The sequence below is a fragment of the Lepisma saccharinum genome, chromosome 24 (genome assembly GCF_977018435.1).
Source record: "Lepisma saccharinum chromosome 24, izLepSacc3.1, whole genome shotgun sequence".
Classification (NCBI taxonomy): domain Eukaryota; kingdom Metazoa; phylum Arthropoda; class Insecta; order Zygentoma; family Lepismatidae; genus Lepisma; species Lepisma saccharinum.
This window is the reverse complement of record NC_139252.1, coordinates 54,381,067-54,399,971: the sequence shown is the minus strand read 5'-3', so window position 1 is coordinate 54,399,971 and position 18,905 is coordinate 54,381,067. Positions and strand designations below refer to the sequence as shown.

Below are 18,905 nucleotides of genomic sequence, written 5' to 3'. Positions count from 1 at the left end.
AGAGGGGGAAATACAGGTCTTTTCTTTCCAACCAAGTCCGGAAGAACATAAATCATGTGCCACCATTAAGGAAAGACTACCACGTATACCACACACTCTTATTGTTATAATTCCTGTTAAAATAAGACCTACATGTGCCACAGAAGAATAGGCAACCAATACCTTTAAATCAACTTGTTGAAGACAAACAAGACTAAATACCTACAACACTAATCCCAAATAATAATAATAATAAAAATAATGGCAAAATCTGGTTGCATGACTGTATATATATACTTAACGACCGGTTCAGTTTTTCAGTTGTCCAAAAATACTAGTTTCAATAGCTGTTGTTATTATTAACAAGGTTTTAGTTAAATAATAATAATTAATTGAAATTTTAATGTATATTAATTCATTCTAATGTCCATAACAATTTGTTATTGCATTCAATATTTATTGATTGCACTTTTATTTTTAAATTGGGTAATTCTTGCCAGGATATGGACCTACAAAATATATATTCATGAAATTTTGAAGAAAATTGCATAAATAAAATTGAAGAAATAAAGTTTTATTAAAAAAAACTTTAATTTCATGGGTTGAAAATGCAAGTTTGGCATAAAATTATTTTATATTAACTATAATTAGTGCTTTTTTTTGGCAGTATGCCATACCAGCATCTTTTTGTAGGTGAGAATAAAACTAATGATATTTTATTGTAGTGAAAGAAATGTGTGTGTAATGACATTCATGCGTTATCATTCACGGACATGTAACACAATACTTTGAGTAATCCTTATAATGAACAGAATAACAATAAATAAACCATACTGAAGAGTATCGGAACCATTCTTCCCCGAAAAAATGCACAGACTATAATTGTAGTCACACAGTGCTCCCTTTCTTCATCTTAAGCACAATAATTCAATAAAATGTATTAAAAAAATGAACATATCACACTTGCATCCTTTGTTCCACATGTAAAACAGGAACTAGGTGCTTTGATGGCTTATTGTGTTGAGCAGTTAAATAATTTCACCACCATTGGTTTCAGGTCAAAGTCCCTTCATAAGTTTCATCTAATTTTCATTGTCTTTATTGCCGTAAGGCAGATAAGCAGTGTCAAATAAGACAAATAAAACACTTCATTAATTCATTTATTTATCAAATACATATCACATGAGTCAATTTTTATTTACATTAAAAAGTTACATATAAAATCTTGCTCTCGTGTTACATAAAGTTATTACAAATGTATAATTGTCCACATCAAAATATGCAAATGCTTTTACAAAATGTAATTTTTCTACGAAAGTTATTTCCATGTAAAGATCTAAATGCAAAAGATAGGAACTAGTATTTTGTAACACATTTATTCACAGCCTTGAACAATGTCAGAGTATTGTGAGAAAAGTTATATTTGATATGTCTAACAATACTGGTCATTGCATATTGTGCGTAGTATGAGGAATGCTACCAGTTGCGTATACTCCAGGTTACTGCATTTACCACCACTAAACCAACTTTTTTCATTTTTTTTTTTATTAATTTAGCTTTCATGTATGCAGAATCGCTCATTATAATATGCAAAATATGAAAAGAAGCTTTTCAAATCCAAATTTAAGTAAATTAATTAAAGAACTGAAAGACGTTCTTCATCGCACCCTTCTGACAACCAGGTTTCATCCCCGAGCGGGGAGGACGATGGAGCCAAAGAAAATTGGGCAGGTGCCTATTTTAAAAACACACTGGCTAGTGTGGTCAGTTGCGCTGCTGGAAACTGTGTTGGCAGGAGAAAACTGCTTGTTCATTTCTGTTTCTGTGCCATGCTTGGCAGAGACAGTGTTTCTACATGAAGGGGATTCTACATCTAATCTTCAGTGAAAGGGGAAATTTTATGAAAAATATCAAAATTGTCGGACTTGGTTTTTGTTGTACTTGCATGCCTAGATTGGTGGTTTTTTTCTTCTTCTATATACTATATCTAATTCATCCAGGTAGTGGGTGTATAATAAATACAGCGTGTTTCAAAAAGAATATACATATTACAAAGTATTATTTTGTCCAAACTATCGATTGCTGCACCCCGGCTCGGCTATTAGAGAAACAAATACATAGTCTAGTTTATATAATGGCCGCTAGATGTCAGTTGTGTTCTGTTTTGCTTGGTAACCGTCAGTTGTTTAAAATGGCTACTCCGCAGCAGAAATCATTTTGTGTTCTCGAGTTTGCGAAGTGCAATTCCGTGATTACAGTGCAAAGACGTTTCAGGTTGAGGTACCAAATTGATCCTCCGAATGGGTGGAACATTCGCAGATGGTATTGACAGTTTGTAGATACAGGATGTGTATGTAAAGGAAAGAGTCCTGGCCGCCCTCGTGTTCCTGAAGAAAATGTTGCACGAATTCAAACTGCTTTCCAACGTAGCCCTTCAAAATCAACTCGTCGTGCCAGTCGGGAGTTACAACTTCCTACAACAACAATTTGGCGTGTTTTGAGACGTCGGCTGGTTATGAAGCAGTACAAGCTGTTACAAGCTCTGCATCCTGATGACAAACGCAAACGTGTGGTGTTTTGTAACGAGATTCTTGATGCTATTGACAATGACAACACTTTCGCACAACGCATCGTGTTTAGTGACGAAGCTGCGTTTCATGTCAGTGGTCAGGTAAACAAAGATAATGTTCGCATTTGGGGCCTACAGAACCCACATGCATTCATTGAACATGTACGAGATTTGCCCAAAGTGAATGTGTTTTGCGCGATATCCTGATCATCTGTTTACGGCCCATTCTTCTTTGATGGAAACACTGTTAACGGTCAGCAGTATCTCTCTATGTTACAAAACTGGTTGTTTCCGAGGCTGCACGAAGACAACTTCATTTTTTAACAAGACGGGGCACCCCCTCACTATAGTCGCCAAGTGCGTGATTATCTGAATGAAACTCTACCGAACCGTTGGATTGGTCGTCAAGGAGCTGGCGACTTAGCATGTATCAGCTGGGCTCCACGGTCACCGGATTTGACACCCTGTGACTTCTTCCTGTGGGGTTTCATTAAAGACAATGTTTATGTACCACCACTCTCACAGAACCTGGAAGAGTTGAAGAACCGGATCCGTACTGCCGTAACATCAGTGACGAAAGACATGCTTGCCTGAGTATGGGAGGAATTTGAGTATCGATGTGATATTGTTCGTGTCCCTGCTGGAGGACATATTGAACATCTGTAATCTTAACTTGAGAGGTTCGTAAGTATGTGTGTCAAGTTTCATCTTCGTATGTCTTAAAGTTTAATAAATATATGCATGCGAAATACGTATATTCTTTTTGAAACACGCTGTATATAAGAAATGTTGCAGTAAACGAGTCAAATTTCCAGGATACGCCACTGAGTGAAATAGTTTAGCAAATATATTTATCATTTAATATTATTTCTTTGTACTATAGTACATTTTGGTGACTTTTTGGTAACTCATGTTTAAATCATTTCATTATTTAATTAATGTCTTGTATCTCCAAGTTAGACTTGGAACATACCACCATTCCATCCGTGGGTAGGTTCAGTCCCAATTAGTATTTCTGTGCATAAAGTGGATTTAAAAGCAAACTCAACAACGTGTACTTTTTTTTGTATTGTAAAATATTGAAAAAAAAAATTGTCATGTTGCTCACTTTAAACATTGGGCAATATTTTATACTTCATGTTATATGTAGTAAGTCCCTGTCAATATTTTCAATTTATCTGAAGGCAGAAACTGTAAGCAACTGGCATCAACCACTTTTGTACTCAGTTGCGTGTGTTCAGTTTTCTGACAGTTTTTTCAGTATACAACAACACTAGTGTATAGATTTCTTCAAGTTTCCCAGATAAATTCACCTATGTCGTCTTTACAAGAAAACACTCTATCCACCAACCTCTACACTTCTACTAACCCTGAGATAACATTCTACAAGGCTTTGAACATATCAACAAAATTGTAAATTAGTCATGTGGAAATTTCAAATACTCCCAGATCATATACTGTGTATTGTGCAGTGTACATGTAATTTACCACAATAAAAGTTAATTATCATAATACGTAAACACCAAAGCTAATTCTTTATGCACTTAAAAGATTTTACGTGCATTTTGTTCGCACATTACAGCACAATATATAACAGGGCAAACACATTATAAATACATGTTTATATGAACACAAAAAACAAAAGTCAAACAAGATTATCTCGGTACGTACCTACAGTAATGCACAAGTAGTGATTGTCAATTCATTATATCCTAACAAACATCATGCAACAAAACATCACAGCAAGTTTAGGACTTAAAACAATAAAATAAATATTGATGCTAGACACTATACTGAGCAATTAAAAACTGTAAACACACCATTCATTGTGTGAAAAAATGCCATTTTGGCATTTTCAGTCATTAGCCATGTTGTTCATGCATAATATTTTTTTGAAGTTATCGTGCTGGATGGTGACAATGCTGTTAAGACATAATTAAATAATAATGTCTATGATAAGCAAAGACAATATGGACACTCTTTACGAAATGAAACAAGTGCAACCATACTGATAACAAGGATGTTGGGTGAATGTCATGATTACAACTTGAAGCGTGGTGCTCATATTTGAATCCCATAAACATTACGTTTGTGCTTAGTGCATCAGATACACAATACTTGTTGATAACACAATCCACGTTGATAATACAAGTGATAAACATTACATATGCCGGTTTTGAATTGTGGGAACAATTGATCTTCTCAACAGTGATCAATGGTGCAGCAAATCTCTTATTACAAACATGTGCACAAGTGAACAAGGTGTACAGTATTGAAAAGTGCCATGTACATTCAAAAACTGATATTACCAGGGGTAGACAAATACAGGGCAACCTGCCTGAATTTTCAATCCATTTCTAAGTTGCTGTCTTTTTAATAATTGGAGTTCACTTGTGGAAATTTTCATTAGCTTTTTTTTTTAAAATGAGTATAGTATATGCTTTTTAATGTTTTTGTGTTTTCTGTACAACATGTACCAATAAATCAGAATAGTAAACATGTCAAAACTTTTGCACTGTTGCTAGCCAGATTTTAGTATCTGTAGTGACATGGCAGTTGGCCATATGTTAAAATGTATTGCATAGTTATTTATGATGTTACCGTTAGAGCCTTCTTCAGGAAGGCCACTCCTGTGCAAGAATTAATTACTTTTAATTCAATCTTGTATTAATTAATAAATTAAATATTTTTAAGATCACATTTCAAAATGTGTCGCTTCAACTTAGTAGAATTAATGGATTTCTCTTGGATATTACTTTCATTACTTGTGCATTAATTTTCATGATTCACAAATATTTATTTCATTATGTGCAGATTTTGCATTTGTTAACACAACTCTCTTTGTTCAAACATAACAGTTCTTTGAGATAAAACGTAACCAAACATCATGATGGAAAACTTGCTCTTATCCAAATTCCTGGGACTAATGTCGGTTCCTCCTGCGCCATCGTCTTCGTGGTCTTCGCAGGAGACTCTGACTTTCTTGGCTTTCTCCATCATCGCACAATGCACAACATTCAAACACAATGTTAATTGCGCAAAATATGATACCAAGAATCTGCAGGGACGCTACGGTGGTTACCGTTGAGGCATCACAATCCTTTGGGAATGTTCCTGAACTAGGCCACGGAAAGAGAATGGCGATGCTGATGGAGTTCAGAAGAATGTCTCCTAAGTGCAGAAATATCATCTGAAACATGGAATGAAAGCAGCTTTAGAATGAAATTGTTTGAATGGACATTTCAAATTTTAAAATAGTGTCAATAGACAAGGGCCATTCCAAAGTCATGGGCAAGCTAAATTTTTGACATTAAAGTAACTACACTACTAACAGTTAAGCAACATTGTCCTTACCATTTCTGTGCAATGAATTATTAAACTAAAGACTGTTAATTAAACGTAAATACCGTTAGAATACTTTCCCAGATTTATAGGTACAGGTGAATAATTTTTTGTCATGGGTGGGACAGATAAAACACTTGCCTTTACTTAAAAATAACTTTATTTTAATTTAATTTCAGTGAATTTTTAAATGAGACAGAGAGAGATGTCTGCCATGCGGGAGACCCGGGTTTGATTCTTGGGGTGAGTGATCTAATCTAAGGTCAGAATTTTTCTGACCTTGTCCCTGAATAAAGAGGTTCTGTGGCTCACCCAGCCTCAAGTCAATGGGTAGCTGGGGGCAACCTTGAGTGGGGGTAAAGGTAGACAGAGTGTGATGCTGATCACATCACCTCCAAAATGGCAGAGAGCGCGAATGTGTGCCCTAAATGTGCCTTCATGGCACAGTGCCAGATGCATGGAAAACTTTACCTTACCTTAAGACAAAGAAAGGAAGTAATTGATCTTTGAATGTTCTGTTGAAGGGGAAATGCAACACTTAAAGGAGAAATTAAATGTTTTTCAGTGTCCCAGAGGGATCACAATACAAGAACAAAGAATATGTAAAATACCTTCTACTATTAACTAAATTATGTATGCATAATTCTTAAATTTCTATCCAAATGACAATTTTAGATTGCTGACTCACAAGATAGAATAAAATTACAGCACTGCATTTAGTTTTAAATGCATCAGAGCTTTTGGGGCACTTCGTCATGGAATGCCCCACAACAATTTTCATGACAAGAATGGGTTGTTCCATGTCAGATCACATCCAGCTCACCATCTCAGACAAATATAAGAACCAATATCATTCATTTTGGAATATCAACTCCAGTTTAGAACTTAGCCATTTATATATTCTCACAATTTGATATATTTCAAGAACAATTATGAACATAAAAATTTGAATGTACAAACCAAATACATGTGTTAGAATTGGAAAAGTAAAAGCTGAAGTGCCCTTCTTTCAAACTTCAGCCAAGCACCATTGGAAATGGCACGAAGTTGCTACATGAAAGTGAAAACTCGTGGGTATTTGCACCCCTTCTCCATATTGTAAAAATATGATTTTGGTGTGCCCATGCCTATGTATTCGGAAAGTAAGTACCGAAAGGGTGTAAAAAATAAAGTAAAATAGTTTCGTATCTTTTTTGATTTGCATTGCATTCTACAGACCTTAAACTACTTTTCTACGTAGTTTCCACCATTGTTCAAGCATTTGTCGTAGCGTGGCACTAGTTTTTGTATCCCATCATCATAGAATGTTCTCGCCTGTTACGAAAGCCATCCATGCACTGCTGCTTCAACGTCGTCATCCTCGTCGAAACGCTGACCACCAAGAAACTTCTTCTTCAGATGAAGAAAGAGACGGTAGTCACTTGGTCCCAAGTCAGTGCTGTTGGTGGATGAACAAATTGTTCCCAGCCGAATACCGTGATGACATTTTGAGTTTGTTGGGATGTATGCGGACGAGCATTGCTGTGAACACAATGCCTTCACTAAGCATTCCACGTATTTTGTTTTGAATTGCACGACGCAACCAGATTAATGTGTCACAGCAGGCATGTTTGTTGGTGGTCTGTCCTCTAGGCAAGAATTCAACCATTCTTGCATTGAGAAAATAAATCACAGACCGGACTTCACAGTTGACGGGCCGATTGATTTTCTTGAACATTTCAAACCTTAAGAAAACTACAAAGAAAAAGCATGACCTGCTCCCACGCGTGCCTGTGGCTAACTAACGGATGAAAGACGTCAGCGAGAACTCACACGGTCGCGACTGCATCGCTACAGCGACAATATTTGCAAACGGTACTTACTTTACGAATACGCCTCGTAATATTGGTGTAAACAATGTATGTGAATGGAACTGAATAGCGAAATAATGCTGTTGTAATATGAAGATGTTAAAGGCATAAATATGATTTAGCTTTTAATATTGAAACACATCCATAATGTCCAACACAAAAAAAATATTAACTTATGAGGGTGACATATAATTTCACATAAGGTGAATGTTTATTTCAATTCTTCAAAATGCACACATATATTAGAAACAAAACGAGAACACTGAGGATTTCACCTTGCGTTGCAATTGTTAGTGGGTCTATAAGCTAAGTTGATTCCTAAGCTAGGTAAAGCTTATTGATTGATTGATTTGTTGTTTTAAGTCCACTTTATGCACAGTAAGGCTAATCGGGACTGGACCTACAGTTTAAAGTGGGATCCGAACCACTTGAGCCTCCACCAGGTATCGAACCCGGGACCCCTTGATTACAAGGCAACAACGCTACCACTGCGCCATCGGGGAGGCATAAAGCTTATTAAAAATAGCATTTCGACTACCATGTATTTCTTATGGAGACAAAATTTTTAGTGGCGATAGCAATCTTGTGGCTTTATTATTGTTATTGTAACAACCTTTATTCTTTCAATTCATGTATTTTGTATAGTAATGTTAAATAATGTTCCTAGAGCACTTTAATGAGTTTACTTCCATAAGCGCCCATCTATAATTCTAGCTTCGGTCCCTCACTAGACCATGCATTCCTTTCCGTTTCTTGAATCCTCACTTTCTGTGAAGGAAACTGTACCTCTTTCCCATAAATAAAAAACTGAAAAGCAAGCAACTTTCATCGAGAAATTATTGTTTTATGCACAATTTTGTTCTTTCAGTTGTGACATTTTTTATATCTGCATGGGGCATCAATGCTTTACAGCAAAAAATATTTTTAAGTCTACTGTATTTAGCATAATCAACATGATCTGCTCTTTAAAGTGAAATCCAAACCACAGTGCAATGTACTTCTACGGAAATTGAGTTCGGGACACCTTGGTTACAAGCCAACAGCATTAGCAACTGTAACATTGGGGGAACTGCCATGCAAATCTCCACAGTAGTCACATGCTACGTGTCTCCCCTCCATGTCAGAATTAGCTTAAACTGGCAGAAAAGTGATGTAAAAATAAGAAAAATAACAATACAAAAAAGGGGACAACACACAATCCCCCCATGTTGTGACAATTCCCTTGCTTAGAGTGGGCCAAGGGAAACAGCACAGCAAAAATGTAGGGTAGGTACTAGTGTGCTGCATGAAACCACTTACGCTTGCTCAAACTCATTCAAGCCTCCCACTTTCGAGCGTACCGCACTCGTAGTGGAATGATTGGCAACGTCCCGTCCCGTATTTCAGTCTTAATGAGCAGCACTTCCAACCCAAAACCCATACATGGAAGGAAACCACTTTATACAATTACAATTCTAAATCCTAATTCCGTACATTTTGTAAGACTCGAATACAATACATATGAAAGTATGCAATATCTACAGGCCGAAATGTAAACGGATAAACTTGCTGACAGACCTGCCTAAGCGATTAAAAATATTGTATCATAGTGCAACAAGTACAAGTACGTGTACGTCATTGTTCACTCACCAAAAAGGATAATCATATTCTGCAAAATAATAAAATGCAGTTATAACATTCAATCGAACATCATTTCAATGTGAAAATAATCGTAGAAACATAAAATGTCAGCCTAGGTAGTTTCAGCCCATAATCATCTATTTAATTTTCACACATCTCAGTAAGAAATATGAAACTGCATTTTAACATGGAGATGATGACTAAGTTCTCTTAATTTTCAATTTCACTTGATCTTTTATACTTCATGATCCATATTGAGGGCCCACTACCATAGAAAATGACTGAAATACGTATACTAACAAGTAGGGACATTGAATTTTCGCGATGCGCGAAATTGCAAAATGTGAAAAAAAAGATGCAATTTTGAACATTCTGCACGTAACTACACCACCAATTATGAAATGTGCATGAGTTTTATTCGCGAAGTAATGCGAAATGTGTGCTTTTCCACGAAATGAACGCTTTTTCGCGAAATAATCGTGAAATATCATCAAATTAAGTAGAAAACAAGCAAAAACCAGCAGTCGAGGTTGTAGATTTGTAACGAAACGTTTGCCTAAAGTTTCCTACCACTTGCAGCTGAAGAACCACAATCTCAGTTCGAAAATTTCGCTCCCTGTCAAGCTGCATTCCTTTCTTCCCCCGAATGTCTACTCAACTTCCAGTTTTGCTGAACTTGCTAGCTGTAGCAGCGATAAAATAAGGATATGCTTTAAATACATACAATGAATAAATCACTTGAGATATGCAATTTAGAAATTAAGTAATTTTGTGTTGGTATTTTCTTCTTGGTTGGAGAGCTAAGTACATGTGTATGTGTACAGTATATAAAAATGAAGTAGATTATCAATTTATAGCTCTTTTGTATGTTGTTTCCTCTCATAAGGAAAAAGTGTGTGCCAATTTTTTTTTTCCACCGCTGATCTAACATTTTATTTACCACTCTCTTCAGTTTTTATTTACCATAAATTTGTGTCCCTACTAACAAGGTTTGAGTGTATTCCACCCGTTCAAGCATTTTTTGTGCAAGCGGCAGAGCTAGCAATTCTGTCTACCAATTAGCACTGCCTGTGCGAAGTATTTGCCACTTCATTGCAGCAATCAATACAGACACACTGCAAATATGGATACGTGTAATAACATGTGTATACTTTAAATATAACATTAGACAACTCAGCTCCACTGGTGTAACCTTATCTCCCCTATCATGGCTGGTGCAGAACTTGTAATTTGTATGGGTCGAACTGTAAATCACATTTTGCAATTCGATGCAGCAAACCACGACTAACATGCAGTGTACCCTGCATAGCAACAGAATGAACGTTGAGGACATATGTACTTTTGTCTTGGTCCCCACACTATCGATTACTAAACCCGTTTCACACCACCTGGTGTCAAATCTTCTGTTTGAAATTGTGCAATTGTGATCCTTTCCATAGGCCTAATACAAACCTGAACGCGGCAAAATGTTAGACCCTTACGTTCCGCTTGGGCACAACAGGTGGTGCCACTGCACTTTCCTTTCTGCAGGATTGCCACTTGTTAATGTACTATTTCCTGTGGTGCACCCTGTATATATATATATATATATCTGTGCACAATCTTTTTCTATAGGGTTTCAGTCTCTACTACAGAAGAAGTTCAGTGCATGTTGAGACCTTAAAATACTTTCAAGCATTGCTACAGCTCAACCAAGATGAGAACAACCCTGGCAAACTTGCTTACAACCTTCATTTGGCCCTGCGTTGTCATATTTATAACTCCCCACCCTTGCTTCAATATCTAAATTTCAACAACATTAAATATTATGTAGGATTTCAACGAAAACTGCAGGTTCAACCAGGATTTCAACCTGGGTCTCTGTCATACTGTGCCATTGCTCTACCAACTGAGCTACCGAGCCAGCATGGCTTCGTTTGAAACGTCCATTGTGTGCTTTTTTCCTTCGTGACAATACAAACACTTGGTACACAATCAAGGTGACGATGTGTTGAAGAATGCCACACATTTTGGCAATGCAGGGGCAGGATTACAGGGTAACCATCTGATTACACTCCCTCTGTTTGCTTACAAGGTTTTCTTTCCTTGGTCAAGCTGTATCGCACAGACTACCTAACAACATAAAACAAAGAGAAAAAAGCTTGTACTTAAAAACAGAAAGAATTCACCAAAATACTTACGTATATTGGCTTCAGCACCATGGAACCACCCAGCACTATTGCATTTATTATGATTGACAGTACAATTATTGCTGGTGGTAGGTATTTGTCTTCGTATATTTTGCAACTCGTTTCAAACAGGACGACAGCACATACGATGGACAGTATCTGTTTTGAAAAACAATGAAAAAAGCTGTAGGTTAGAAAATCACACCATATGCTCCTTGTGAGCAAGACAGTTCGGGAGCCCCATTTATTATATACTAAAAGTTAGGTGGGCAATAAGATCCAATGTTGGCTTTTTAAACCCACCCCTATGAAGGAATAAGCCAACAATTGTGAGCTTTAAGTTATAGTTATTGTGCATGTTATTCCCATCACATTAAATCACTACATGATCCTTTTTCATTTAGAAAAACTTCTGCATGTTCAATATTACTGTTTTTGAATGCCAACATAATTCATTTCTTCGAGTCTTCAATATAAGTACTGTAAGGCTGGGCTACGTGACTGGAAGCAGGCTTGTGGAAACCAGTTAATTTTAAAATATTTTTCGATCTAAGTTGTTAAAGGGGTGGAAAATTTCCGTTTTCTGGCCATTCTTTGAAGGATAAAGAACCCAGCCGAGTAGCGGGGATCGGCATTCTTACATTTCTTGGGCAAAAAGGAAGACTTTGAAAGTTCTTTCGGTGCCAGTTGAGTGTGCTGTGGTTAGTCTTATGGCTAATGCATAGGTAGTTAAAGCAATTTTTGATCAATTTGGCGAAAAGCCAACGTTACTTTCTCAGATATATCAGGTGTTTCGGTTACAAAAAAATTATTGCAAGTAAGCTATTCAACATACGTCGAGAACGATCAAGGAACACAAAAAGTTTGTGCATGTCTGTTTTGTTAAGCTGAGAGTTCGTATCCCTGCCCCTAGGTGACACTCAAATCAGCGACATCACTCAGTGTTTTGTGCAATGTTTTAGTTCCCAAGATCACCGGATCTTACACCGTGTTATTTCTTTTTGTGGGGTTTCATCAAAAACAGGGTATTTGTCTCGCTGATGCAGCATGATATCGCAGCCCTAAGGGAGCATAGACACTATTGACAGGCCCTTGTTGATGCAAGTATGGAAAGAAGTGAACTATTGTGTCGATGTGTGCTGTGTCACCCATGGTGCATACATTGAACATTTGTAGGTGTTAAAAAAAACTGAGTTCCTCGTTCCTTCTGGACTGGTTTCATTGACATAAGTTCAATAGTTTACTTGCACTAAATTTTTGTAAACCCTGAATTATTTATGAAACACCCAGCCCCCCCCCCCCCAAATAACTGTACCTGATGTCAAAGAGTCAAGTACCTTGTTCTGCAAACTATTTGTTAACATTGTAGATAGACTCGTAGATTCGACACTGTCAAGGTGTCTTGTTTTTCATTAGGGAGGGAATCGGAATAATTTTAAGTTAGTTCAAGAATATGAAATATTACAAAGTTTAAAGATACATTATTAAAGCGCATGTTTTGCATTTTTTTAAGGACTGGCTGTAAATTGTACTTACAGTAATTTTTATGGGGTTCCAAATTTAACGCAAGTTTTCTGGCAATACTTGTGGCAAGACTGAATAACTAGCATTCTCTGTAGGAGAATGATTAATGCAACAAAGCCAGAGGTTCTAGGTTCAAATCCCAGGGAAGGCATGGATGTGTTAATCCATTTGTCCCATCTTTTGCTTCATGATTAATCCTGATTATGAACATCGTCTAGAGTAGTACAAATGTACAACAAACAAGATAGAAATACGAGAAGCTCAAATAACCGCAGTGAAAAGGTGTAGTACATGGACATAAAGAAACTTAATGCCGAAAAAAAATAACCATTACTTAAATAACTTGTAATTACTAGAGTGGTTTAGTAAAGAATTGTCCTGATCTACCCACATACTGCAGACATTTAGTGTACTAAAAGTAGAGAGCAGCTTTGCCTATCTTTTAATTCTTCTGCTACAGAGCTGAGCATCTGTCTGAAGGTGTAGCACTGCTTCAAGACAATGTCCCGGCTCACTTTCTGATGTTATAGAAAGGTAATGGCACATATGGCTGGGAAATACCAACTCATCTAAGTCATGGTTCAAAGATAGTGTAGTGACAATGCCATTGCCTTGTCATCAAGGGGTACTGGGTTCGATACCCAGTAGAGGCACATAGTGGTTCGGATCATACTTTATAAACTGTAGATCCAGTCTCGATTATGCTATCTGTGCATAAAATGAAAACATAAAAACTCAAGGTTCAAAGACCAATTATCAGGAATGTTGATTAAAATGGTATGTACAGACTCGCCCATGGGGTGGAAAAAATTGTAGTTCTATGTGGAAAAGGAGTAAACTTTGTACCAAGAATGAAGAACACCTCTGGAAGGAGATCAGGCCAAATCTTTATCAAGCCACCCACAGTCTACAGTGTCCAAAAAGACACACAACTGAGATTTTGAACTTAATATAACTTTTGTACAAAAAGTGATAGACAGGAAACTTACACTGTCTATGTGGATATTTCTTAAACACTAAACAAGAAAACCAAGCTCTACATGAATGATCAGTATGCGGAAAAAGTTACTAAGGTGTGAAAAAGATAGATAAAAGACAGCTGTGGACATGTTTTCAATTTTTTTTACAAGTATCAATGGTCTGTATGGATATTTATCGTCTTGATAAAATAATGAATTTTTTTATGCATTACAGACGATTTTATGGTGTTAAGTATGGCATATTCATAAAAAAGTATGTTCTTCAAAATTACGAAGTGTACTGGTAACATTGGTCAGTCAGATGGCAGTACCAGGTGTGCCCGCCATCTGGCTTATGCTATTCAATCAATGCCCAGATAAAATAAAAATATTGAAATTTATCTTACAGAAAGATGTGTATGGTCCCAACACCTCTCACTCGTTTATTTCGTCATTTTTAACATTCGCACTTACCTATTCTGCATTGCAAAAGATTCTTCAAGGTGTTGCTTTGCTTTTTTCGGTTATTGTTCTTCCTTTTGTGCGCTTCTGTAAGACACAATATGGCGAGACAGCTTGACTAGCATGGTAGATCATCAGTGGGTATCCACTGTTTCCAACCTTGTCAATCAAAAAATCCCCACAAACCATTCACGGATAGCCCCAATTCATGAATAGTCCCACGAACCATGCACGGATAGCCACACAAACCAAAAAATCCCCACAAACCATTCACGGATAGCCCCATGAACCATGCACGGCAAGGTTAGGTTAGGTTAGGTTCGGCAAACATAGTTAAAATTGTCATCTTGCAAAAAAAACGGCATTGTTGGAAACACTGACCGGGAGTTACGTCATCAAACGTTCGCAACATGTGGTTCACGTATTGCAAGCAAATGAAAGCAACAGCAATTGTGCGTCGGAGAGATATTTCTGTACATGATTTCCAGATGAAATAGATTCCACAATGAAAGAAAATACCTCCACGAACTTCTAAATGCTACAGTAAGTAGTTTCTTGTGTAAAAATGAAGAAACCCGTTGGGACCATACCGAAGTTTTACCCAAATATTTTACTTCATCTGGGTATTGATTGAATAACATACAGATGTTGTTCATGACCTGTTACTGCCCTCTGACACGACCAATGTTGCCAGCACACCTCGTAATTTAAAAAAAAGCATACTCTTTTTAATGAATATGCCGTAATTAATAGTCTGTAATGTATAAAATGTGTAAAAAATTGTTCTTTTTATCAGTTCAATAAATACCCACAGATACATATTGAAAATTTTTGCAAGAGACTCCACAGCTGTCTTTTATCCACGTCTCACTTCATACACCTTAGTAACTTTTTTCGCATACTGAACGTTCATGTAGAGCATGATCTTCTCGTTTAATATATCCACATAGACAGAGTTAATACCCATAAGTTTCATGTCTCTATCGCTTTTTGTAGAAAAGTTACATACCTTTGAAATCTCAGTTGCGTTACTTTTCGGACACCCTGTTCACATGTAAATAGCAGTGAGATTGATGTTGGAGTGCCTTCTCAGAAGGTCTCCCCTTACATGCTTAAATCTCTCATGTTATTTATACATTAACGCAAAATAGTTTGTACTTTAATCATGCAGTATTGTATTTATTGTTGAAGAACGTTGCAGATGCATAAAAAGCAGGAAAAACTCACAAGTCCCAATGCCTTGAACAAATAGCTGCACATCTTGATTTTCCGTTAATGCTGTAATAGACACACCATGTTAATCATTAATGATTTATGTGACATCTAATCAGTGCTTTAGTGATTACCAGTTCCCTATGGGCAGAACACCTGTTACTCGTTATTTCATCATTTTTAACATTCGTTCTTACCTATTCTGCATTGCAGAACATTCTTCAAGATGGTATGTTCCTTTTTTCACAAAAATAATTTAAATTTTTCACATTAAGAATAGTTATTGTTCTTCTTTTTTTCCCTTCCGTAATACGTAATATAGCAGGCACAGCTTGAGTAGTGTTGTGGAATTCAGTGTTTCCAACCTTCTTATCTGAAAAATGCCCCAAAAACCATTCATGGTAAGGTTAGGTAAACATAGTTATAAAAAAAGGGTTCGTAGTGGAATTCAACATCAGAAAATCACAGCGTGGTTGGAAACACTGACAGGGGGTTACGTCATAAACGTATGCAACATCCGGTTCACGTAGAGGATGCATATAGAAGCAACGGCAGTTGTGCATCAGATATATTTCTCTTCAGAAATACATTAATTTCCTGGTAGAATACATTCAACGATGAAAGAAAATACCTTCATGAACTTTGAAAATACCACAGAAACTCATTTCCTTACGTAGTTTCTTCTGTAAAATTGAAGAAATACATTGTGCCCATATGGAACTGTTACCACTAATGTTCCTGAGATACATTTTGATGAAAACAGACTTTATTTCAAGGACATTAAAACAGCTGTACATATATTACTTGCAATACACTCACTCATACAATATTTGGATGATAACTGTACATCAGACAGCAAATATAACTGTATGCAATGTACCGTGCGTCCATTTCGATCTTCAGCTGAGAGATCGGGAGAAGCGTGGCGGACGGCGCTGACGGAGATGCCGACATTTGTGTCCTGTAATGACCGCTTATTTTTATGGACATATGCATACATTCATAAAAATATTGCAAAACGAGCGCTAACCTGTGTTATAATTCATCATCTGTAATTCATCCAAGTTCTGCCCTTATATACACAAAAAATACGCTTTAGAAACGATGTTAAGAGCCAAAGATAATAAAACATTTTAATCATAGTTTTGACCAGTAATGTCCTGCTTAAGTTTATATCCTTGAAAGAGTTTTGTGTCGATCGTTTGGAGGTTTCGAATGTGCAACACTGTATCAAGATTACGCTGCAGACAAAACCGTTAAAAGTCAATGGTTTTCGTGAGCTTCCTTGCAATCCGAAATCTCAGAGCTCGAGTTTTTTGTTCCTTCGCGACTAGATGAAGACAGAGCTGTGAATATAGTGGTGAGCAGATGTAAACCAAGAGCGTCTTAATTTCGTACTGTGCGCAAGAGTGATATTCTTGGTTACTTGCCATTACTTTTTTGTGTTATTGCAGTGTGTGTGTGTGTGTTGTGTCAGTGAGACGATTGGAATGCCAGCCGCAAGGTTCACGTTAGAACAAAGAATTCTTATGTATGACACTTACGTGAAAACAGACTCGTGTCAAGACGTGTGTAGGCAATTTGTACAGAAATTCCTAGGCGTTTCACCTCCACATAGAGATACGGTTAGACATCTTGTCCTTAAATTACGAGAAACTGGATCGTTAAATTTTAAAACACCTAAGCAAGAACGACGGATTCTAACCGAAGCAAAACTCGATGAAATTGGTGCAGCATTAGAACGTTCTCCAAACAAACCTCTATGCCGTGAGATGGAGGTGTCAAAATCATCAGCACATACAGCTACTAAGCTACTAAAATTAAAACCGTACCCTTATAACACAAGTTAGTGCTCGTTTTGCAATATTTATATGAATGTATGCATATGTCCATAAAAATAAGCGGGCATTACAGGCTGCAAATGTCGGCATCTCCGTCAGCGCCGCCTGCCACGCTTCTCCCGATCTCTCGGCTGAAGATCGAAATGAACGCACGGTACTTAGCATACACATAGTACCTTTACATAAATGAGAGCGACTGGCCATGTGTGCATGTCCCAAAGAAAATAATTAAAATTATTTTTCTCAAATAAAATTACTCAAATCCAATTTTAAATATATATTAGGATATATTAGAATATCCAAAATGATTTAAACCACGTATGTAGATTGATTTTCCCAAACTTTCAGCATTTCGCGTTTTGAATAGTGAATGGTGTCCTAACATTGGGGAACATTTATATAAAAAAAACTTTTCTGTACTTTTTTTCAACACAGCAAAATTTTCGCAAATTCCATCTTATTAATTGTTAATAATGATTGCAAGCATTATCTACTTTTGTATTATTTATTCTTAATACTTTAGTACAGTTTAGAATATACGCAGGTAGTTGGAGACAAAATAAGAAAAAATAAAACACATTCATAAATATACCTTTGTAACTAATCGATTGACTATTAGAAATATTCTTTTACACAGAATTAAGCTGCCCTTTTCAACCTAAGCAGTTGGGTCGTAATAACACTATTTATTGTAAATTATTATCCCGTAAATAACAAAATAACCTATGCACAAACTACGATGGAATGGAATTCTCTTTTGTCCCGCGATGCAAAAAATTCGTCACGAGACCGAATTGGAAGTCGTGTACACAACAGGCTATTAAAAATTGTCCACCACCGGATTATTTGAAACGCTTCTAGTAACCGACTGTGAACAAGTAATTTGATAAATAGTTACTTTCGTAAAGCCAAAGTAACCAATCTTTACCAAGAGTTCATCGTCTAGTATTATCAAATTTACGACGAATGGCAAACCTATATGTGCATATGTATTCAGCTTGCGACGGAGGGTTTATTGCATAATCCTAAATGTTTGTTTATATTATTATTCTGTCTTTTGTACTGCACCCTTAAGAATAATCACTTTTGCATCAATCACGCACAAAACGTGGTTTGTAACAGTAACGGCGATTAATGTATCAAAGGATATTAAAAACTGATATCTTTGCCGAGGAGCATTATTCCGCAGATAATATTTTATTGGCAGAAGTTTCGAAAGTACGCGTTCTGCAGAGGTCACAGTTACGGGTAAAGTGAGGAAAATCAAACAAGCAGTAAATAAATCCGGAAAAGAAGTAATATTTGTGTTCCAGGATGAAAGTAGTGACGTCGCGAGTGGTCCCCACTCCCCAGTTATGTGATCAGAGGTGTACCAAAAG

The 18,905-nt window shown here is 36.7% G+C and overlaps 2 protein-coding genes across 2 annotated transcripts in view; one reads left to right on the top strand and one right to left on the bottom strand.

The window, feature by feature from the left end:
* Adsl (adenylosuccinate lyase) overlaps positions 1-18,905 on the top strand; it is a 521,028-nt gene that overhangs the window by 383,977 nt on the left and 118,146 nt on the right. The gene's annotated exons all lie outside the window — the stretch shown is intronic.
* LOC145978044 (uncharacterized) lies at positions 1,139-18,315 on the bottom strand. Its single transcript, XM_083110444.1, has 4 exons — positions 18,119-18,315; positions 15,701-15,751; positions 11,541-11,687; positions 1,139-5,738 (listed from the first exon to the last, which is right to left on the bottom strand). Exons 2-4 carry the CDS (start codon positions 15,731-15,733, stop codon positions 5,472-5,474), a joined length of 447 nt encoding a protein of 148 aa, XP_082966570.1. The 5' UTR covers positions 15,734-15,751; positions 18,119-18,315; the 3' UTR covers positions 1,139-5,471.